Here is a 24,931-nt window from a genome sequence, read left to right as displayed (position 1 = left end):
TTCATCCTTTCTGCAATGGCCACAAATTGCTGGGCGGACTGTTGAAATGGTTTGGTCTTTCTACGTAAAAAGCCAAAGCACATCTCATGTCAAAAGAGTGCAGCCGCTGTTTGTCTTTTGTTGCATGGGGCTGAGGATAGAACGGTGGGAGAAAGATGTCCTGACTATTGTGGAAATAGGAGACCACTTTCGGAATGAATGATGGATAGGGCCATAACCAAACTTTGTCCTTGAAGATCATGTAGGGCAGCTCAGAGGTGAGAACCCGGCTCTCCGACACACTTCTGGCTGAGGTGATAGCCACCAGAAAGGTGGCCTTCCAGGATAAATTAATGAAAGGACATGTTGCTAGTGGCTTGAATGGCGACCCTGTCAGACACGATAGGACCAGGTTGAGATCCCAGGAGGGCAGAGGTTGGCACACCTGTAGATACAGGTGCTCCAAGCCCTTTAAGAATCAAGAGCTAATTGGGTTGGAGAAAACTCCGTTCACCGGAGGGTGGAATGCCGATATTGCCACCAAGTGGAATTAACAGAGGACACTGCTAGATCTTCTCCTTTCAGATGGAGCAGATAGTCCAAGATAAAAGGGAGCGTGGCTTCCAGAGGGGAGAACCCCTTCTGAAGCAACCAGAGCGAGAACCTCTTCCATTTCGCTAGGTAGGTCATACTAGTTGAACGCTTTCTACTGCCCAGAAGGACCTCTTGGACCAGTGCCGAACAGACCAGCTCCATTTCGTTCAGCCACGAAGGTGCCAAGCTGTCAAATGTAGAGACTCCAGGTTTGGGTGAAGCATGCGGCTATGGCCCTGGGAGATCAGATGTGGCCACGTTGGGAGATCGACTGGGACGTCTATTGAGAGGTCACGCAGGGTTGTGAACCAATGTTGGCGCAGCCACGCTGGTGCTATGAGAATTACACGTGCCTTGTTCCTTTTGACACAGAGGAGTACCCTGTGGATGAAGGTTGTGAGGGGAAGCATATAGCAGTCTTCTCCCCCATGGCAGTTGGAAGGCATCCGAAAGAGACTCCGAACTGTGCCTCAGGTACGTGCAAAACTAGTGCCATTTCCTGTTGTTCCTGGTTGCAAACAGATCCACCTGGGGAAAACTCCACCTCCAGAAAATAGCCTAAATGACGTCCAGTCGGAGAGACCAATTGTGATGACTGGTGAAGGATCTGCTCAAGTGATCCACTAGCTTATTTTGCGAACCCGGAAGATAAGCGTCTTCCAGATGAATGGAGTGGGCTAAGCAGTAGTTCCAGAGTTTCAATGCCTTGAGGCATAAGGGAAACAATTGGGCTCCCCCTTGCTTGTTTATATAGAACACTGCCGTGGTGTTGTCTATGAAGACTGATATGGACTTGTACCGGAGCTTGTGGCAGAACACCTGGCAGGCAAGGCGTATTTCCCTTAGTTCCCGGACGTTGATACACAGGCGTACCTCCTCTGGCGCCCACAGACCTAGTGTCCTCAGGGCCCCAGGTGGGCTCCCCAGTCCATATCTGAGGCATTCGTGACCAGCTCTACCAACAGTGCGAGTCTTGTACTACATCTTGATTCAGTCACCACTGATGCATCGAGCATCTCTTGGGGAAGAATAAATAAATAAATAAATAAATAAATAAATGGAGATATCCTATCTCCTAGAACTGGGAGGGACTTTGAAAGGTCATAGAGTCCGGCCCCCTGCCTTCACTAGCAGGACCAAGTACTGATTTTGCCCCAGATCCCTAAGTGGCCCCTTCAAGGATTGAACTCACAACCCTGGGTTTAGCAGGCCAATGCTCAAACCACTGAGCTATCCCTCCCCCCAGTAACCATTCTGTCTAGCAGGTGATGCCCCGGTATGTACACCAACGCCAGCCACAGCTGTAGAGGGAGTCTAAGACGTGCATGCTGCACTACGTAGGTGCTGGAGGTCATATGCCCGAGGAGTTTTAGGCAGTTTCTTGCTGTGGTCGTGGGGCAAGCTAGCAGGCCTCGAATGAGATGGCTCTGAGGCATCCCTCCGGCAGGGCAGCTCTAGCTTGGTTTGCGTCGAGGATCACCCCTATGAATTCTATCCTCTGGGTGGGCGTGAGTGTGGACTTCTGCTTGTTGATCAGGAGAGCCAGGCTCTCGAAAATGGACCGTATGATTGGCACGTGTCCTTCCACTAACTCCCTGCATCGACATCTCACCAACCAGTCATCCAGGTAAGGGTAGACCTGCACCCCTCTGCTTTTGAGGAAGGCCGCTATCACCACCATATGTTTTATGAAGACTCTTGGGGCTGCCAATAGGCTGAAGGACAGAACCATGAACTGATAGTGGTTCTGATTTACTACAAACCAAAGGTAACTTCTGTGCCTCTGGAAGATGGCTATATGAAAATTTGCATCTTTCAAGTTGAGTGAGGCATACCAGTCCCCTGGATTTAGGGAAGGAATAATCGAGGCTAGAGAGACCATACAGAACTTCAACTTCTTCAAGAACTTGTTGAGGTTCCTGAGATCTAGGATAGGTCTGAGATTCCCCATTGGACTTTGGGATCAGGAAATAGTGGGAGTAAAATCCCTTGTCTCTTAGTTCTCTTGGAAACTCCTCCACTGCCCCCGCCTTTAGGAGTAATTGCACCACGTGGCCAGGAGAATTCATAAGAAAAGTCCCTGAAGAGGGACGGGGATGGTGGGGCCAGGAGGGGAGGAGACAAACTGCAAGGTGTATCCCACTTCTACAGTACGGAGCACCCATCAGTTGGATGTGATGTTGGCCCACACCCGGTAAAAGTGGGACAAACAGTCAACAAACATAGGGGTAAGATCCAGGTTTTGGGGTTGGGGCAACGTCCTCGAGCGCATTTTCAAAAGCTTTGTCTGTTGCCCAATGATTGTTTCACGGGCAGAGACATCAAGGGTGTCGAGGAGTGAGCGGTCAGTCTCTTTCTAAAACCCCTATTCCTCCTTTGCCCAAAGTCCTGTCTCTGGTAGGGCTGGCAGAAACGGCACATAGGCTGCGGCTTAAAATGTTTCCAGGACAGAGCTGGAGTGTGGAGGCTCAATGACTTCAAGGTTGCCCTTGAACTCTTGAGGCTGTGCAGCCGAGCGTTGGTTTGTTCCGAAAAAAAGGCCTGCCCCTCAAATGGGAGGTCCTGAACCGTTTGCTGGACCTCAAGGGGGAGGCCTGATGACTGTAGCCAGGAGCTTATCCTCATTACCATGCCCGTGGCCATCGCCCAGGCTGCCGCACCCGCAGCATCTAGTGCCACCTGGAGGGATGTCTTGGCTATTGCTCTGCCCTCTTCAGCCAAGGCCCCAGACTCCACCCTAAAGTCAGCTAGCAGGAGCTCTTTGAACTTCTGAATTGCTGGCCAGGAACTGAAGTCATAACGGCTAAACAGAGCTTGGTGGTTAGCAATTCTAAGCTGAAGGCACCCTGTGGAGTAGACTTTCCTCCCCAAGAGGTCCAACATTTTTGCCTCTTTGGCCTTGGTGACAGGCCCTGCTGTCCTTGCCTTTCCTTCTTGTTGGCTGCAGCAACAACTAAGGAGCCTGATGGAGGATGAGTATAAAGGAATTTGTACCCTTTCTGGGGAACAAAATACTTCCTCTTCACTCGCTTAGCAGCAGGCTGAAGACAGGCCTGGTTCTGCCACAGTGTTTTATGGGCTGTTGAATGGCCTCATTCAGGGGCAGGGCAATTCTTGCTGGCCCCAAGGCCATCAGAATGTCCACAAATGTTGGGGTTGATTCTGAGATCTCCTCTATCTACAGATTAAGGTTCTGAGCCATCTGACACAGGAACTCTTGGTGGGCTTTGTAGTCATCCTGCATCGGGACTATAGCCATACCCACCACTGCTGGTGCTGGGAGGGTCATGTCCCCTTCTTGTTTCACCCTATGTGAGGAGCCTCCTGGTGCCGAACTCAATGGTTCCCCTGCCGGGGCTGGAATCAATGCTGCTGGTTCAGTCACCTCCGATTGAGAGTTGTCTGCCACAGATCGCACTCTGTGTGTCTTTCTCAAGGGGGAACACCCTGATCAAACTTCTTCGACCGCTTCTTCAGCACCAGTGATGGGGTTGGCGCCGTGTCTTCGGCTCCACCTTCTTGGGCACCGGAGAAGCGTGCCGGTGCCTGGAGGACGGTGCTGGGGAGCTCAAGCCACACTGGATGTCCTGAACAGACGCCAGCACACTCCTTATAGAGGTGGTGCTCGGTACAGGGTCCGGTTGCTGCTCTGAAGTGGGACGGAGTGCCACCTCCATAAATTTGCACTTTAATTGATTGTCTCTTTCTTTTTTGGTCCTCAGTTTGAAGTTCCTAGAGATCCAGCACTTATCCTGAATATGACCCTCTCCCAAGCACTTTAAACCGCTCTTGTGAGGGTCATTAATTGGCATGTGCTTGTGGCACACTGCACGTTGTTTAAAGCCCTGGGACCGAGGCATGCCCCGGGGTCCAGGCGGGAGACCGCGCCCCCCCCACTCCCCTGTGCAGAGCAAGTGCTTACCAACTATTATCTATTAACTATCACTATACTTATGCTAACAAACTATTTACACTTATCTACAATCTATTTACAGGAAGAGGACTACTATCGGAATCACTTGCTAAGGAAGAGATAGGAGCATTCCAGCGACTGCCACGGACGGAAAGAAGGAACTGAGGAGGGGGCGGGCCAGCAGGTGTCTATATACCATGCCATAGAGGTGCCACTCCAAGGGGCACCAGAGTCAACCTGATGGATACCACTAGGGGAAAATAGTCTTCCAGTGACGGTGCACGCGACGCGCGCACACCTATATGGAAATGGACACAAGCAAGCCCTCGAAGAATAAGACTCTTGAAAAGCAAAACCAGCATCTTCCTAAGGTTTGGGACACAGAGAAAGCTGAGGGCTAGAGGTATGGAGAGAAGGCCCCTCCCTGTGAGATTCCAGAGATTAAAAAAAAAAAAAAATAGATTATGCCGTCCAAGTAAAACACAGAGGTGAAGGTAAGACATGGAGGCAGCTTCTATCCAGTAAGATACAAAATGGAGTAACTGGGGGTGAATTAAGTGTATAGATGACTTCTCCCCAAGTGAGGCACCCCTCGAATGCAATCTGAGAACAAAATAACCAGCTTCAGGTTATGAATATGGAAATGGAAATAAGCTCAACTTTAGCCTCATCCTACACAAAAATATTGTATAACAGTCCAAAGCAGCAGTAATAGTTTCAAACTGGTTCTCCTAGTCTCACACTAAAAATAAAGGCACCTCTTGTTTTTGGAAAGGTTGGTGAGGATTGTTCAAGGTAACAATGACTGCAAACTACACACACATTTGGGTTTAATATAATGCATTCTGTTTCCATAACCTTGGGATAGAAGCAGGTTTTGCTAAACCTTTTGTTTTAAGAATTCAGGCAGACAAAGCAGAAGTATCATTCCAGTCAATCCAAAGCCCCGAAGGCAAGGTAGGGATCTTGAATGGTGGCATAACACTCGTGAGTAAGATTGAAGGAAGGACTGGTGCTTGTAAACAGACGTCACAACAATAGGAAGTCACTGTACATGCCAGATGGCTTTGAAGCCAGAAGATTGCTCATCCCAAACTTGCTACTGATGTTGTCTTGTGCCATTTGAAAGGAGGTGCTAACTGTAGATGCAGTGATCCTTGCCATGTAGCCCCATCATGGAGGAAAACAATGAAGCTTTTAGGTTGTAGTGAGAAGTGATGTTGGTAAAAAGGCTTATATAATAGGGTTTTAATGCAGTTGGGAGTCACAGTGCAGTAGCCGTCTATCATGGAGAGCAAAGAAGGAGCCTATCTGTACAGGAATTCAAGAGCACACGGCTGTTTTGCTTGAAGAATTTCCCTTCCCACCCCACATCACCCCATCCTTTGAGCCACAACGGATGATGCCTATCAGTCAAGGGGAGAGGGAACTGTTATTTCATACCTGAACACTGAAACACATCCCAGAAAAGAAGATTATGTAAGTAAAGTCTATCAAATGGGTTGGAAGCTTCATCTGCTTTGGAATAATTTTATTGCTACAAGGAAGAGGAGAGGTGGGAATTAAGTTAGGGGTAGGATAGGGCTAGAGAAAGCCCAGAACACAACATTTTGCATTTCCTATTTTCAGAGGACATTTGTCAAGAAGGCTGTCTGGAGGAGCATTCCAAGGTGCTGCAAGAAAGAGGAAGGTTGTAATTTGGAGCATAGGATTTACCATATTGGTTCAGACAATTGGGCTATTAAATCTGGTATCTTATCAATAGCTGATGCTTCTTAAGGAGATGAATTCTTCTCCCCAACACTATTCCCCATTCACAACAAAAATCTTTCCCAACTTCCGCAGGTAATCAGGTTATGCCCTTAAGCATGAGAAGTAATTAGCCTTATCCTAGCAGTGCAGTATAAATCTAGTGAAGTTAAGAAATTAAGTAGCTCCCAGGTGAAATCCCTTTTAGAATATCTTTCAATATTTAGCAGACCAGTGTAACTGAGGTGATCTAGTCCTTGAACAGCTACTGAGAAGGACAATACACTTGATCCAGGATTGAGAGCAAAGAGTTGGTGCACAGGCTGCAAACTCTAAACCTAGATGGCCTAAAGGGGTTCTCAAACTTCTTTGCACCATGACCCCCATCTGACAACAAAAATTATTACATGACCCCAGGAGAAGGGACCAAAGCTTGGGTGGGGTGGGGTGGGGGTGGGGGTGGGGGACGCGAGAGAGAGACTAAAGCCCAAGCTCAGGGCTGGCTCCAGGGTTTTGGCCGCCCCAAGCAGCCAAAACAAAACAAAACAAAAAACAAACAAACAAACAAAAAAACAAAAACAAAAGCCACGATCGCGATCTGCGGTGGCAATTCGGCGGGAGGTCCTTCACTCCCAGGCAGAGTGAGGGACTGTCCGCCGAATTGCCGCCGAATACCTGGACGTGCCGCCCCTCTCCGGAGTGGCCGCCCCAAGCACCTGCTTGAGAAGCTGGTGCCTGGAGCCTGCCCAAGCCCCACCGCCCTGGGCAGGACTAAAGCCAAAGCCCAAGGGCTTCAGCCCCAGGTAGGGGCCTGTAACCTGAGCCACGCCACCCAGAACTGAAGCCCTCTGGCTTTGGCCTCGGGCGATGGAGCTCGGGCTTCGACCCTGGGCCCCAGCAAATCTAAGCCAGCCCTGGCAACCCCATTAAAATGGGATTGCGACCCACTCTGGGGTCCTGACCCACAGTTTGAGAACCGTTGGCCTAAAGAAAGCTCAGCTAAAGGGATTTAAATGAAAATTTAAAAATCCTAAAGAGTAATGTTAACTGTGGTTAATATTTATACTTCTAGTTTTACAGCAAAAAGTGGATAAAGGTGTAAATGCTACACTCAAACAGCATGATGGACATATACAATCCCCAATGTCTCACAAATGTATCAACACACAATTTGCCATACCAGCTCAGACCATAAAGTCATTTAGTCCAGTACCTTGTTTTCAAAAGCGGCAAGTATCTGATGCTTCAGAGGAAAGACAATTGTTCAACACAGTACCTGGGTAAAGAGGCCATGAGAATTCCTACCTGACACTTCAAAGCAAGTGGTTTCATTATGTATATCCATTATATTCTCTTGCATTGTGCATATAATGCCCAGTGTTAATGGTCAGTCATAAAACTATGCTGCCTTTTAAAAAAGCCCCATCACTATTTGTCTTGATAATCTCCAGCAGTAGTGAATTCCAAAAGTCAATTATACTTTGAATAAAACAGCATCCATTTTAATTCCCTTTAAATGTACTGCTCATCTAACATCAAGGGTATCCTTGTTCTCACATTACACATAATGATAACAAAGAAGAACTGATCAGTTTAAAATACAATCCTTCATAGGAGTGAGAGGTGGAAGAGTCTTCAGGCAGGTCTACACTTAAGTGCAGCTGCGCTGATGCAGCATTTTAAGTGAAGACATGCCTATGTTGACAGGAGCGCTTCTCCCACTGGCATAGTTAATCTACCTCCACAAGAGATGGCAGCTGTGGAGAAGCTCTCCCACCAACATAGTGCTGTCTACCCCGGGGCTTAGGTTGGTATGACTATGTCACTCAGGGGCGTGGATTTTTCACACCTCTGAGCAACGTAGTAATACAGATATAGGTCTGTAAAAGCAGCAAAAAGTCCTGTGGCACCTTATAGACTAAAGACGTATAGGAGCATGAGCTTTCGTGGATGCATGTGATCCCCAGATATAGGTCTGTAACGTAGACCTAGTGTAGGTTATCCTGTTTATCTCCCTGCCTATGAAGGGAGGGAGATAGATAATTGTTCCTGCTATACATCTTCTAGAGTTTGCACAGTCTACTTTAATCATCCCAAGCAATTAGGCTTCCATCACCTTCCCTAACACAGCATGACAGGTCATTGAGACTTAAAAAAAAAAAAAATTAATTTGACTACATCAAATCTAGTATCCTCATTTTAAACCTTTGTAGATTAAATTATAATAAATCTTTGCAATCTCCTCCTATACGCAAGGTTCTGCTCATACTGATAACCATTTTCTTTACCCTGCTATGGCATTATTTCAATCTCTGGCATAACTTTCTAGCAGTTTAAAAATAAAAAATGCATATAAAGAAGCCCTTGACAACTCCATTTGAAAATTGGAGCAGAATAACTATATGGGCTGAAGCACTGAAAAAGGAAACAACCATGTTGAACTAAACCACCATTTTCCAGACACGAGATCTGTGACCTTCCTTGGAATAAATCCATCTGCTATCCTATAATGTACTGTACATGTTCTCTCTGCACTGCACATAGTAGGTTGCTTAGTTATATAAAATTTACATATCCAGTAAATTAATTGGACAACAATAACAGTGGAAAATAATTAGAGTGTGCTATTGCTCAGAGGGTTGAACACAGACCTTCTGATTCCAAAACCTACACACACTTACACATCCCCACAGATGTGCAGACTCCCACACACCTCACTACCTCACCTCACCCCACCCCATTCATATGGCTACACAAGTACAAACCACAGAGACTCTGATTTACATAAAATTATCTCACTGCATTTATTTAAGATTTTCTTCTCCAATTAGTAAAAGAAAGATGTGTCTCTTTTTATACATATATACAAGTTCAGTTATAAAAATAGACAGCACATTCAAAGAGAAAAAAGGCTTGGCATTTTTCTGATTCCCTCTAAATATCATATATACATGTGAATATGAGGGGAAGGGGGAAGTCTTCATGATTTAATTTAAGTGACACCCCCCCAATTATCCCCTACAAATCTGTTTAAAAATCAATCTAACTAAACTCAGTTCTGCTATTTTCAGGTGTGCAAATTTGAGGCAGAGCCCACAAGAAGCACTTGCTTCACACTGTGAGATGCCAGGCAAGGGGTTTGGGGATGAAAAAAAATCATCATCTGCTGTCACAGCAGAGACCTGTAACTCATAACTTGCTTCTCTTTCTCTCACAAAGGATGAAAGTGCCCCAGTAGTATAACCATTTGATTTTAATGAGCCTGACAGGAGAACTGCTCCCCCACCCCCATGTCTCAGTGCAATGCAGACAACACTTACAGCCAAGTCAGGGGCTATAGAGAGGTTTGTGCATTTAGGATGGGGAAAGAGAAATCTGAGAGAATGAGGACACAGAGCGGCACTGACAGCACTCCTGTTCTCTTTAATGGCTTCTATAAATCTTATGGGGCTTGGCTACTAGTGCCTGCACATTGTAATGCACTCAGCCAAGCTGCTGTGTGAGACAATCACTGACAAATGGGAAACATGCTGGAAGAACATACTGTGTAGGTGCTTGGAATGGGGGACTTCATTTTTCCCAGGGAGTTGACTGGCACACTCCTCGTTTCAGTAAAGTTGCCCATTGCTCCCCTTGTGGCATAGCAAGCTGCAGTACCCACAGGCAATGTCAGCAAGTTCTGCAATTGCACAATGAGAAGAATAGCAATGAACTTCTTCCCCCTACACATCAGCATTCCCTCTTCTTGAAACATACACAAGCAGAGCCTGATGGTTCCTACACCTTTTAAGAGCTCAGCATAGCTCAGAATGAGAGAGATCATTGTTAAATCCAACATAGCAAATGCTCAATGCTAACAGACCTGGACTTTGAAATGTAAACCAGTTACTTGAAGCTTCTTTCTCTCTGTGAAGCAGACATAGCAACACTAAATAAGCATATTCTGTCCAACTGCGGTTCCAGCTCCTGCCAGATGTTTAGAACAGATTCAAAAGCATAGTGCTGACAAGAGTCCAGACCCTGGAAACTGTGAGATTTCTTTCCCGTGGCCTTGAAATCAAGGTCTTCAGATAATTCTTCATAGAATCCCTAGATTCACTACTGATTCACACTAGAGAAGCCAGACTATTCAACCACCCAGCTCCCCTGGATGGGCACACCCTCAAATGCACTGTCAGGTCCTCAGTGCAAAGGGTTTCTCTGACTTCATAGAATACCCTCCAAGTTCAGATACTGATTTCTTAGAATAAGAATGGAGCTGAACTCCATCTGAAGCTGAAAGAAGAGGAAGGACAGTACACTGCTGTGTCCACAAACACAAATAGCTGCAGGATCTCTCTCACAGCACGCTTGTAGGATGTGTCAGTAAATCTTAATTGAAAAACTAATCTGAAACATTCTCAGTTAACCCCACTCCTTATCCATACTCCTCACAGAATCTGCAAAAGTAATTTTTTTGGATACACATAATCAAAGTGCTCACGTAAACCACCCATCCCCATTGTGCTGTGATTTTCTTTTCACATACATGTGGGATGGCAACAGGCATTTATCTGCATGCCTTCTGCTGGCAGGGTGGGCTACTTTGAAAGCCAATACGGTTAAGGTAAGCTCCAGGGCTCAAATTTACTACCGCCCACCCGAGGTGTGGGCTCCTTTGCTTTGTTTCCGAACTGGGGTTTCTGGTATCATAGTGCTGGTCAGATTTAAGCTTTTTGGGGTCCCACAGACACTGTTGCCTTTGCTCAAGGGGGAACTCAAAGGAGAAGAGGCGCTTGAAGGTCCAAAGTCTGCAAGTCCAGCAGGGCGAATTATTGATGTCTGGAGAGGGCTGCTTGCAGACATACCTAGCAACAGGGGAAACAAAAACAAAACAAAACAAAAAAACAGATTCCACGTGAACACACCATTCACACACTGTGGCTTGTCAGCAACACAAAATTTAACTTCTATGACTTGCATTTACGTTAAAGGAATATATTAACGGACCCTTAATTCATGCTCTTTAATCCAACTTGCTTTCACTGACCACCCCGTGCTTATGAATTGTCTGAGCCTGTTGATCACATAAAGGAGAGAGGTCTAAGAGGGAGCCATAGCCCATCTGGTATACACCACTTTGCCAGGTGCTCAGCAGATGTGAATCACTGTAGCACCAACTGATTTCAATGGCTGAAGTTCTGGCTCTACAGCTATAGCTACAGAGCTACCACATGACAACCGCAAAGAACAGCAACAGCCATGGTTCAGTGGTACGCAGCGCTGTCCAATCTGACTGAACAAACTCCCATTTCACTGACAGAGGAAGGAAATGCATGAAGTGCTACGTAATCCAAGGGAAAGCAAGACTTCTGCCTAGAATACATAAGAGCAAAAACCTAGAGGGGAGTTAGAGGTAGTGCTCCCAATCTCTTATTTCCCCTGCATTGGGGTGGTGGAACTTGCTGTATTATCACAATCTTCTGACATCATATTACATGCCATTCAGTACGGCTACATGACTGAATCGCAATGAGAAAGAACACAAGACTCTAGAGATACTATAATACAATTCCTGTTCCCTGGCAGGATGTCTGAACAGCCTTACATCAAAACACCATTTAGTTTGCTCTATGTAGCAGTCTCCCTTACCTTTAGACACATTGTACCCATATGCTGCATATGCTGCGGCAGAGGCCGCCGCCGCCCCTGCTTTGGCGCCTGCCATTGCAGCTGCACTTCCTGCTGTTGACTTCCGGCTCCGGCCTTTCCCCGTGCCTTTGGATCCACTGCCTGAACCTTTAGGGCGACCCCGGCTTCTACTTGAATTACCTCTCCCTGTGACAGGTGTATCTTGGATTGAAATTCCTTAAACAACGAAGGAGAAGATGAAAATATTAGTTGTTGTAATACACAAGGTGACTCATGAGTTAAATACAACTTCACACATACCTGACATCTACATCAGCCTGCTAGTAACTAAACCATCAACCCCCATGAAAAAACAAATACACAAGTTTTGTTCCTCAATTTCCTCTCATTAGTCACACCTCACTAACTCCAATTAGCTGTCATGACTGTGAGCTCCGCTAATAAATCCAGGGGAGAACTCTCCTTTAATATCTCAGGGAAAAAACACTCTTATTTGGAGATATTCTGGCTTTTCCATTTGCTACCTGTAAAGAAACCCATCAAAAACTAGGGCTATAATTATTTTCGATAATAGAATTATGGTAGCTAATGTCATGCAATTACAGCTGGCTGAATCATACAACAGAAAGGTAGGTAATACAGAACCTGTCCCTGGGCTCCACAGTGAGATCAGGGAAAAGCTTAGACATATAACTGAATGGTCCTATGGAGGATTCTACTACTTTACACAGCTGTCTAGTAACAGCAGTGAGCTTTGCTGATACGTACACATTGCAAAAAGGGGAATGGACATCACAGGAACAAAAAACACTTGTATTACATATCATGGGAATGGTAAAGCATGATGGATGATTGAATACATCAGTAGATGATACTATCTGCCAACGCTGAAAAAAATTCATAATGAGAAAGAACTCTTTTTCTTACACCTTTTCACCCCTCACTAAATCCTACAAGGCAGGCATAAAGTGGGGGTAAAACGGCTATATTATGTAGATATACAAAGTCCAGGCTTGACTACTCCTTGTAAGTATTAGGGTAAGTGAAGAGTACTGACCATTCATGGTATCTGAGACTGAGCCAGTGATGGAAGCAGGAGAGTTTGTGGCCCTTGACTGTGGTGCTGAAGAGGCTGGATCATCCACAATCACCAGCATGTCACTGCTACTTTCATCAGGAGGGATAGACCCCATATGCAACTCGCTGCTGATGGAGATCTAGACAGCACAGCGACAAAACCCATCAGCTTGTTTACAGCAAAGGTAAAAGCATGCTAAGAACTTTAGAAAAGGTGCAACTAGATTAAAGAGCATTTTACTACCAGGCAATTAAATGACAGCTAGCCCTGGCTCGCTCTCAATGCAAGACAGGAAACATGATATATATCCTGTCTCACCACACCATGTCCTCTACTTACACACAGTGCAAAATTAAATTCTCTCTCCAGCCCATGTTTAATGTTCAACTCTGAACTAAAATACATGCTAACTTTAAAAATGGGAGATTCAGAGATTTGGCAGAGATCCAAAGAGAACCTTTATTTCCTCTTCATTCAACCTTGTTGATTCCCATGCAGATTACCCTCAAGAGAGCACCCACTTCTGAAGGAGAAAGGTTGAGAATCCTGTTCTCTGCTCCACCACTACTGCTAATCAAAACCTTTTAGTAATGAGTGAAGGATCTTAATTAACTAATTAATTATTATGGGGGGAGGGATAGCTCAGTGGTTTGAGCATTGGCCTGCTAAACCCAGGGTTGTGAGTTCAATCCTTGAGGGGGCCACTTAAGAATCTGGGGCAAAATCAGTACTTGGTCCTGCTAGTGAAGGTAGGGGCTGGACTTAATGACCTTTCAGGGTCCCTTCCAGTTCTATGAGATAGGTATATCTCCATATATTACTTATTTTTATTTATTAACTCAACCTGGTATAAAAACAATAATATGTATTTAGTACTACAGAAGAACATGGCTCTTTAAAAACATGAAGGAAGACAAGATCTGTGCTGTGAGGTATGTTTGTTTAAATTAGAGAACACAACAATTAAGGACCAGAAACACATGAGGGAGAAGAAAGAGCTCTAGGAGAGACTAGTGATGGATGATTACACAAAGAAACTGAGCTCTGAGGAGGTATTTGAAGGAAGAGAGGGAAGTTGCTTGGTTCACAAAAAGAGAGAGACTATTCCAGGCATGGGAAGTGGTGATAAGAAAAAAGGTACAAAGTCACAAATGTGAAGAGAACATAAAGATGAGGAAGGGGAGAGTAGGAGGAAAGAAGCTAGAATGCAGGCAGGAGTGGCGCTATGCAGAGTCTGAAGGTAAAGAAGAAGGGCTTGACGTAGAAAAAGACAGAGTCAGTGAAAGAGACAATGATGAGATCATCAGAGAAGTGGAAGGGGAAGATTATTTTAGCGTCTACATTTTAGATAGACTGGTTTGAACTCATGGGTCAATATTAGGTTAAGACATCTCTGGTTCCCTAATAGTACACCGGTTCCACTCTAGCTAGAGAGCAGAAAGCAAGAGTTCTAAAGACCACGAGACTAAGGAGATGGTTTAAAGACAGTCTCACCTCACTGAAGGGGCTGGGCATGGCAGAGTCTACACTAATGAATGAGTCATCCCCATCAGCAGAAAGGTTGGAGTTATCAGCAGATGGAACAAATGGGATCACCAGGTTCATGCCCTCTTTCCTTCTCTTGCCATCCAACTCATCTTCCTTTTTCTTCTGCAGATAAGCAAAACAAACCAGTAATACAAGGACTGAAAACACATTAAGGAAGAAGCAATGGTGCAAGTAAACTGGGAAGCCCACCATCCAGTGCAATATAACAAGATAAAGGCCATGCATGGCATTTACCAATAAGGCATGTTGGGATTTTTTTGGAGGACATGGCACCAGATGCACCAGGAGCTCATACATTAGATTTAGTAAGGTTTTTTAATATGGCTTGAATGAGGTATCAGCATTTCCGCTACTGAAGAGTTAGAGGATTTTGATTTCAAAATTTTTTTTAAAAGTGAGCATGAAATACTTTCTTATAAACTCTGATTATCCAAATTCCAATATCTTAAATTCAGACTATGCAAATCCAAATAGCCAGAAAATGAAATTCTGATATTACAAATTTCTGTTTCCCCTCTCATTACGCCATTCAGATAGTGAGATTTTACTGGTATCGGGTATTGAATTTACATTCCATTTGTACACTCCCAGAACAAAAACTGGTAAGATGACAGCATCAGTAAGCCTCTGATTTATGAACTATGAAAACAGAAAAGTATTATGTCATTTAGTTCTTTAAACTAGGGGGTTCCAAATGGCTCTGTGATCACTGGTGGTTCAGAGAGCTGTATACACGCATAGCGCTTTGTTATTTCCAAGCTGCAAGCTGCATCAAAAGACAGATAAAGATACAAGTAAAAGATACATTACATATTTTCCTAATATTACTTATATATGTAAGCAATCGCTGTAGTTGCCACAGGGCTGTTACATAATAGGGAATGGGAGAAGAGGATGTCCACGAAACCGTCTTTGTATTAAAACTTGGTCCATACTATGTAATACTGTGAGAACCCTGCTTAAAGCCTTTCAGACTCTTCCCCACCACAATCCTTGCATCAAAGTACCTTTTCAGCATACTTCTCCCTCTTTCGTTTACGTTCTTTCACACGATTTGTCTCCTCCTGCTGCCGCTTCTCCTCCTGACGCTGACGCACTGTCAGGAAACAAAGGTAGCAAAAGCGTAATGTAAGAATCACAGTTTTGCAAAGCTATTTCCTATCCCTCTATAAATATTCTTTATCTCACAAAAGACTCTGGTTCTAGAAAAAGCCCTGGATAAAACCCAGCAATATTACACTAACACAATGAAAGTCCCTAAAGAGTAATGCTAGATTCAAACTCCCTGAAATCAGAAAAGTAAAAGCCTTATTGGGAAATTCTTCTCTCAAGCGGTATCAAAATGTGCATCTACATTGTACATCCAAATGTGTGCTGAAATATAAAGTTCTTATTAGCATTTATTTTGCCAAAGCTTTGTCATTCATGAATAATATGGTGATCCTAAAAAAGTGACATTAAAAACTTTATACTGCACCATCACATAACTTACACCCATTTCACTCAATAGCGATACGAAACCAGCTTGAACTAAAAATAATTAGTGATACAAAATAAGCCAGGAAACAGAAGTTGTTATCTATGGTGCATGTGTTTGTAGAGGTTGAGAGGAAAGATTTCTAAACCAGTGAAGCACAAGACAGACGGAGAAGGAGAACAACGTGCACTGCACATACATTTCTTCTCGAGTTCCTCATCATCCAGCAGAAGGCTGACCACTTCTTTGGGTTTCAAGGTGTCTGGTTTGAAATTGCCACCTGAAATCACCATCCGCTGGATCTAAAAGTAAAGAAAATATAAACAGAGAAACCATGAGCTATTTTCTTTTCTCTTTACTAAATACTAACTAGGAAAAGGTGCTAGTTAAAATGGTGAAAGTTATGATTATTCTATCCTGATAAACCCAACAGCAGAATTTAACCCAGTACCAAACAAATATTAATTAATAATTCTCAGCCTCCCTGTGAGGTAGGTATTACTATCCCTATTTTTCAAGTGACTTACATGGGAGGCTGTGTGGTTTAGGGTTTTAGGAGGCCTGGGTTCTAAACCCTAGATTTGACAACAATTCAATGTGTGGACATGACCAAGTCCCTTAACCTCTCTCGGTGGATCTACACTGACAAAAATCAAATGCACAAGTCATCACGGGTGGTAATAACTGTGGAAGCTATAGTATAAAAAGATCAGGAGTATTTGTCAACTGTCAAAGATGACAGCCACCTCCCAACCCACTCGGTGTTAGGCAGCCCTAATCTGCATGCAAAGGGGAAAACATACACTGATTCAGGGTGGGCGATGTGCATGCACTCAAGTAGCGGTGCATCAATTGCTGCAATACAACCAACCAAAGCACAGTTGATTGAAGGCTCTAATGTAGTCGAAGTCTAATCCAGAGGAAAAATGGTACAATTCCTGAGCCCCGTCTGCAATACAACTTTCAATGCTGCTACCACTAACAATGATTAATTGTGCACCCAATTTTTGCAAGTATAGATGTGCTCCCTGAAGGTGTTGCGAGGCTCAAGGTTTTAAAGCATTTACTGCTTGATTCTGCAAGATGTTGAGCATTTTTGGGAACCTTCATATCTCAAATACGCAGAGTCTGGTTTTTGTCAAAACTTTCTGAAAAAATTCTACACATATTTGATAAGATAAGATCACATATTTGAAATTGTAGGCAGAGTGGTTTAGTTTTGTAGAATTTAGTGGTTGGTGTGCCATGATGGTTTGTCTACACCAGAAAAATTGGAATTCCTAGATTAACAACAGCATAAGCTTTAGTCTAAACTGGCATTTTCAGCAAGAACAGTGGGGGGGGGGAGGGGGTTTATCACATGACATGATACCACCTGGGCTCTATCCACATTACACAGTGCAGCTCCCCTGTTATAATATGGATACTATTTTTTTCCCTTTAGCATAGAGATACCCATATGGGTCTCTCTCTGTACGTCTGAAGAGACTATTCTACTTCCCAGAACAATTCCACAGTTGAACTCTCTGCTATCCACTCTACCCCACTCTTGTTCCAGATGGCTTCTTCGTTCCTACCTCACTCTTCTCTTTTGCCCTCTGCAAGATGCGCTCCTCAATGGTGCCTTTACAGATCAACCGGTACACAGTGACTTGTTTCGTCTGACCCAGTCTGTGTGCCCGGTCCATGGCCTGCTGGTCCACTGTTGGATTCCAGTCACTGTCGTAGAAAATTACCTGCATAGGAACATCAGAGAAGCACAGATAGGGTTAAAATGACTAGAACACTTTGCATTTAGATGTATGTATTGAGAAAAGAAAAGAACCTGCCACTGTGGGGACTTTATTCTGCTGTATTTGCTAACTGCAGACTAAAGTCTCTGAAAGCCTTCCATGGTACAGGATTGTAAAATCCTTTGCACTGCACTTCAGGTGCTTTCAAATAGCTGATTACCATTAGTGTTTGGAATCCTATGGAACAACTGAGGAAGTCCTATCTACCTTGACATACTTTGCTTGGATGAACAGAATTCTAAAGTTTATTACAATGCAAAAAATAAGAGTTGCCTGACACCATCTATATTATAAAACCCATTTTTAGAGGCTGTATGATTTGCTTGCAAAAATTCATTCTAAGTGAGCAGTTCATGTAAAGGGTTTCTGTACAAGAACAATTTCTTCTCTCAAATCAGAAAAAAAATATCTTTTGGTGCTCCTATCACAAACATCAACTGACATCTTAAATTTATATTCCATTTTTATTTCAAAATACTTTACATACATATACCATACAAAACAGAAATTAAAAAAAACATTAAGATTGAAAAGTGAAGCACTCCAAATGTTAAGGAAACCAAGAACTAAGGTAGCTTATGCAAGACTGCAGAAGCTCTCCTATTTTTCTTGAGATAAAAAAAGTATCAGGTGGTTGGTTTTTCAACCCTACTGCTACAACAGCTTTTCAGTTTAAGACACTTCCATATTAAATTGATTCTTCTTTTAGAATCCTTACTGCTTCATAAATGGTCTGTTGAGGTGTCTATCTTTCATGGACTTATCCAATTACCTCATTAATGCTGACACATACAAGAAGAGTCCTAGCTGTTTTCTGAATTTATACTGGAACCCTTTTCTGCATGGAGGGTTTCAGTTCTCCCTTGCTGTAATCAGGAATCTGATGCAGGCTGAGTGCTAGGATCACCTATTTCACCATGGTATTGAAGAATTTGTGGGCAAATGACCTGACCTGGGAGCCAGCTTCAGATTTCTCCTAACTGGAAAACTCCCAGTCTCATGGGGCAAAGTATCCAAGGAGGATTCTGACTTCATGAAGGAGTTGCCTGAGGGTTTTCTTTAATATAATTGTTGGTTGATGGGGCTTCACATGTGACCCTTATCTTGTAGGGGCAGTGCCCGCCCTCTGACCCATTAGAATTACCATCCAACTGCACTGGCGGGGAGAGAGGGGTGTTGGAAGAGTTCTTGCACAGGAACAGGAAGACCAGAAATGCTGACCAAGCAAGTCACTGCAGGTATGGAAGTGGAAGGTTTGCTTCCCCATATATCTACTACAAGAGAGGAGCTCCAAAAGAATTTTCCCTTGTAGGAGGAAGGTTTGTCTTGCTTGCCAGTCTTCTTGTTTTTCTTTGCAAAGTGCATGTACTGCTGTTGGTCTTCTGATGCTGACTTGAAAGCCATGCTGGATTTGGGAGCAATGGTTTCTTCCTGAATGTCAGGTTTGGAGGCTGACGTGGGTCGTATGGCTTTCTGTTGTTGAAGAGTTTGGCCCCTATCTAGAGGCCAAAGATGTTACAGGGATGCAACATATTTAAGGTTATGCAGAGCCCCATAAATATGGGGTACCTAAGAGTACAAGAGACATTTTGGGCTCTAGGAGAAGGGGTCCCCTGCACTGTGCACTTTCTGCTTGTGCCATCCTTTTGCACCAGCTAGTTGCCGAGTTCCCTAGATAGAGAAAACAACTCTGTGCTGTGGGGGAAGGTGGTGAGAGAAAACAAAGAATAATCTAAAAGGGGGGGGGGGGGAGAGTGCTAGAAGAATTTCACCAGGCTTTTGATTTAAAATAGTGGAGAGAGCCAGGGCTCCTGAGCAGTCTGTCTCTTAGGTGGGAGCAGAAACATCTGGCACAAAAGTTGCCTATCAAGGTTTTCCCAGAACACTAGCAGTAGCTACCATCATCCCATTAGCAGAACAGATTTGACCAACATGTAAAGGGTAAATGGATTTGTACATTTAGAGGAGGTAAAGATGACCATTCAGAGCAAGTATTTTATATATCAAAATATAGTTGCCCTAATTCAAATTCAGAAGACAGTATCTTCAATAAACCCAAAAGAAAAACAGATTAAATGGACTCAATAAAAACAGGCAAGAACTCCTTGTTTTCAAGTCATGTGAAGCTCTTTGTGCTTCTGTTGATATACAGCCTCTTCTTTGGCCTTTGAAATATGCAACTTTGGAATCTCCCAAATAAATCCTTAGTGTAACAGAATAAAGTTGCAGAAAATCTAGGTCAATCATTCTTAATTTCACAGTGCAAGCCCTTTCATGTTTTAGAAGAACACTATAACCATAGCAAGAGAGTAGTCTATCAGCAAAGATACGATTTGGTCATGGAGGTCATGGATTCTATGACTTTAACAGACCTCCGTGACTTCTTCGCCTCAGACTCAGCTCCAGCCCCAGGCGGCAGTGGGGCTTGGACTCTCAGTGCCCCAGCCCTCCTTGGGCTTCAGCCTCCTCCCCCACCTACCCTGATTTTGTACATTTTTACCATCACTGTTCCAAGAATTTTGCTTAATTTTACCATGACAAAAAATGTATCCATATCTACCTATAAATCTCAAAATTCCAGTTCAAAATACCCCAAATTAAGAACTATATTGGTTATACCAAACAATGTGAAAGTGTCTGACATCCATCCATCTTTGTTTGTACAGGTAACCCTGTGGGTGCTTGCTTTGTTCTCATTTCTTTAAGAGGCTACAAATGGGGACAGACTGGTTGAAAAAGGGAGAGGGTATGGAGATTTTAGGCTCAGAAGCCTGCTGCCTTTCTGAGACCAACAGCCAGTCTCACTTGCTGTCAAATCTAAGCATACACAAACTAAAAAGAATACAAGCATTGGAATAGATCAATGATTCATATGGTCCGGTATCCTGTCTCAGTAGTTAATGACAGATGCTTCAACAGAAGACACCTCTCCCCTGCAATTCACCTATACAATTGTGCAATATTATACCATGGGTAAATGGAAGGAGAAATGTTTTCCTGATCTTGGTTGGTGGCGATCTAATCTTCTGAAGCATTAGGGTAGGAAATCTTTGTAGTTCTTACCCTCAGTAATTTATAATTGTGCTCTTATTCATATTTTTTTAAAGCGTCACCTTTTTTTGGAAACTTAAGATCCTGTAGCAGCAAATTCCATTGGTTAATTAAAATATAGTTCCTTTCATCCATTTTAAATGTAATGCCTTTAATTTAATAGATTTCAATTCCATGCATTATTTACTAAAGTTAGTCTCAAACAGATACTTAACAGACATTCTAAAACTTAAGTTTATCGGAGTGAAAGAATAAACAAAAGACAAACACCAAAACAAGTTTTTAATGTATCAGCCAGGCAAGTCCCAACTGTTGCTTGGAAGGCTCAAAATGTGCTCACTATGTTAATTAATGTGACTGCTGTGCTTATTTCTTTGTTTACTTATTGCACATTCTTTTTTTATCCTATTAACCTCAGCTGGGTGATGGATTATGGCAAGATTCTCAGTTATAGTGACATATATATTTGACACGTGAAATATCTTTCTGTACATACACTTGGTGGGAAAATGCCCCAGCAATAATTCCATTTTCTTTGATTTATCCTGCAAGTTGTATAGCACCTTTTAGAAGATACTCAGTCTATGCCCTCTTGAATGCCAACGTTATGTCTCTTCTTTTCTACTTCTCTTTTAGCAGTGCATACTTTTTGAATTAATTTTTATAATCTCAGAAAAAAAGCCACTGAAACGCAACAACTGCCAATTTTAAAGTCCTAAAAGGTGAATTAAAGTGATCCAACAGCAGTTCATACAGAGCCATCTGATATGGTGTAGACATGAAATGGAAAGTTGACCCATTATTCTTAAATTGTATTGCCAGAGTCATACTAATCTACTGACAGATTCAACAAGCACTACAGCCTGGCTTATTGGCTGCTCTGCCTATTCTCTGACTTCACAAATGCTTTTAAAATGGACAGTGCTGTAATAATTTTGCTGAGGTAGGTTACCATATTCTTTTACTACTGAAGCTTAAGTTTAAATTGTCCAGCGGTAAAGTACAATCCATTGTGAAAATGTATTACAGGTCTGTCGCATCTTACGCGCATTTAACATGCACAATTTCAACTTTACGCGGTCGGCAAAAACAAAACAAAAAAAAAAAAAAAAAAAGAGAAAAACAACAGTTTTAATACTATACCTGTAGTGCGGGCGATTTCACCCGCCATTGAACTCAATGGGGTTTTGGCTATACACGGTTTTCGCTTTACGCGCTAACCGCGGAACGGAACCCCCGCGTAAGATGAGACAGACCTGTATCTACTATTTGTAAGCTCCCAGTGTCATTCAGTTACATTCCAGGTTCACCCATAAAGCAGACATTAAAAACTCTTAGGGGTAGGGTTGTCTCCAAGATCTCGCAGAGCCAATGCTGTAGGTGTGCAATTGTCTACAAACTGTTCCTTTATTTCTCATATATGCCACAAACTGCAGTAATGTTTCCCAGATATGAGTGGAATCAATAAGCTAATACAGTTTCTTGATAAGAATGGTGGTATTTAAAAAAAACATGGCTGAGACAGCTCAGAGTTTCACACAGACAAGGCTATCAGTTTTGCTACAGAATAGAGAAAAAGAAAGGTAGGGAAAGCTTAAGAGAAAAGGATGTTTGGGATATGTGAAGGCAGGATAAAACAAGAGAACGGTTACAACTGAAATTAACCAAAATACCAGCAAGCTAACTAACCTTCTACCGACATAGGTCTTGAGATCTGGTGTTACTATACTAAGCTATCCACCTACCGTATCTGCAGCTGTGAGGTTAATGCCCAATCCTCCAGCTCTTGTGCTTAACAGGAACACAAAGATATCATTCCTGCAGACAGGAAGAGAAGAAAAAAAAAATCTGCTTAGTTTATGTCATCATTACAAACATTACACTATATAATGAGCTAGAAAAGAAACCCCCAAGAGGTTTTTACAGGTATTTAGGCACCTAACTCCCATTGGATGGTTTGAGAAAAAGGGGTGAGTGGAGAGGAAGAGAAAGAAAGGGAGTTAAAATACAGTTCAGTGATGCTTAAAGACACCTGTGACTGCAGCTATTCATACAACGGAATGTTCTTTTAAAAACATAGTGGAGGCTTCTTATACTTGATTACAACATAGGACGTGTTCATCTGGTCCATGTTACTCATTCACCCTCTGAAGTCATGATTCCTGATCTGTAGTTTCACAAACATTTTCATAGAGCCACCTGTAAATCTAAGATTAGGATGTCAAGTGGCGAAATGAACAGAAGCTGATGAACTCAAAAGATCCTGTCTAACTATAAATATCTTATTGGTAAAGAATAAAGGAAGAGGAACTCAGAAAATATTACGTAGATAAAAAATTGTTCCTAAACTGAATGTTTTCTTCGAGGTCCCAACAATTTTATTTTATTTTATAATAAAAGGAACAATCTGATTTTCCAGCTGTCTTGATTTATACTATACTGTCTTGGCAGCATGAAAAAAAAAGGCAAGATCTAGTTGCCTGAGCATAAGTCTAGGATCTAAGAACTCCTGAATTCTGGCCGTAGCTGTGACACTGATCTTGAGCGACAAACTACAGTCTGTTTTCTTCATTTTCCTTATCTGTAAAATGCAGATAACATTACTTATCTATTTCGCAAGAATGTCGTAAGGCTACAGTAGTGAATTATTGTAAAACATTTTGAAGCTGAATGACTATTTATGTGATATCAATAATAGGATGATGCATGAAATCTTCAGTTTTGAAAGGTCCAAGTATCCTTTTCTGGAAATGTCAGAGGGAAGGGAGAGAGGGAGGATTTTACTATAGATCTTATGAATGTATCGTAGTTCTATAGTTGTGTGTTAACAGCGTCCTGCCAGGACATCCTGCAGAACAGCCTTTAGTCTCAGTCAGACTTTTTCCTGGACTTATTCCTCACAAATAAATACTGCACAAGGGGAATTTAAATAGTTTTTTATAGGAATTCTTGTTTAGACTGGCTGACCTTTATATCAAAGGAATTTCTAGCTGAAATTATTATTTTTCTTGATAGATGTTCTATTCATTAATAAAAATAATTTGCTGAACTTCTTATAGGAAGAAGTGTTAGAATTCTAGAGAGGAGATCATAACCAGTTGGAAACCTGTTTTGACTGCTGGAATCAATTAAATATTAGGTAGTGTATTTCCATCTCACTTTTCTTGAAGGTTTGCACACGTTTGCCCTTTTCAAATATTCCTGCTCAGGGAGGCTTACCTAATAGTCTCTACATAGCACACAATCCCTCCAAGTCCTTTTGCCTCAAAGACATTGATTCTTGGTTTTATTTTCAAAACCAGAGTTCACATGTATATCTCGCTCCACCTTCAAAACTGCAATTCCACTCTGACAAGGCTAGCACAAAGACCATCCTGTACTCTAGAACCTGTATTTTTATCCCTTGGCAGATGGAAACCAACAGTATTTTATAAATCCTATTGCTGTAAAAGGATACTGATTTTGTTCTCAGTGGTTAACAATTCATTCACAAGGGTTGTTTTACCAATAGACATCACATCATCTCAGACTATGGACTATTTGTCACAGCAACATCTTAGCAAGTTACATCCCATGACTACATGAGGGAACTTGAGTTAGTAAATATAAATACAGATAGTGGGTATAATATGCATTGATGGAGATGAAGTTGTGCAACAATATGTAACCCTGTAATAAGGTGAGACAGACTCCATATCCCTTCTTTTTGTGCTAGTGTAACCTAAGAGGGCTGGTTTAGAAACTTTGCTTCATTACAATGGACTGGCCCTACATAACTCAATTCCTATAGCTTAACATCAAAATTGGTAAGTAGAGCCCTACTGCCTAAGAGAATATATAGTTTATTTCTTTTCCCCTTCTATGAAACATACTGCACTTAAGAGACCGAGGCCTATTTCGAAAGCTCAAAATCACAACTGTGATTTCAATTTAACTCTCAGAATGTCACTCCACAGAACATATAGTACACCACATACTACCATTTCATTCCCACTGGGATTCTCTATAGACAAGGCCATATTCAAGATAAGTAAGGACAGATTTTCTGGTACTGTAGAGTTGCTTTGTGCTACTGTATTTCACAGAAGCTTAGTTTCAGCCCTGTGGCGCTCCTAAGC

At 42.7% G+C, this 24,931-nt stretch overlaps 1 protein-coding gene across 2 annotated transcripts in view; it reads right to left on the bottom strand.

Annotated features, from left to right (window-relative positions):
• Window positions 1-9,014: 9,014 nt before the first annotated feature.
• INO80 (INO80 complex ATPase subunit) overlaps window positions 9,015-24,931 on the bottom strand; it is a 119,431-nt gene continuing 103,514 nt past the window's right edge. For both annotated transcript variants that reach the window (XM_054028174.1, XM_054028176.1), the window contains 8 exons: window positions 22,559-22,631; window positions 17,547-17,705; window positions 16,169-16,271; window positions 15,500-15,588; window positions 14,439-14,594; window positions 12,924-13,083; window positions 11,867-12,082; window positions 9,015-11,082 (listed from right to left, as the gene is read on the bottom strand). In XM_054028174.1, coding sequence (XP_053884149.1) covers window positions 10,865-11,082; window positions 11,867-12,082; window positions 12,924-13,083; window positions 14,439-14,594; window positions 15,500-15,588; window positions 16,169-16,271; window positions 17,547-17,705; window positions 22,559-22,631 — 1,174 coding nt within the window. In that variant the 3' untranslated portion in view covers window positions 9,015-10,864. The remainder of the gene's footprint in view (window positions 11,083-11,866; window positions 12,083-12,923; window positions 13,084-14,438; window positions 14,595-15,499; window positions 15,589-16,168; window positions 16,272-17,546; window positions 17,706-22,558; window positions 22,632-24,931) is intronic.

This window comes from Malaclemys terrapin, chromosome 4 (assembly GCF_027887155.1).
Source record: "Malaclemys terrapin pileata isolate rMalTer1 chromosome 4, rMalTer1.hap1, whole genome shotgun sequence".
In the NCBI taxonomy this organism is placed as follows: Eukaryota; Metazoa; Chordata; order Testudines; family Emydidae; genus Malaclemys; species Malaclemys terrapin.
Note: the sequence above shows the minus strand (reverse complement) of the source record. Positions and strands in the feature narration are given on the sequence as shown.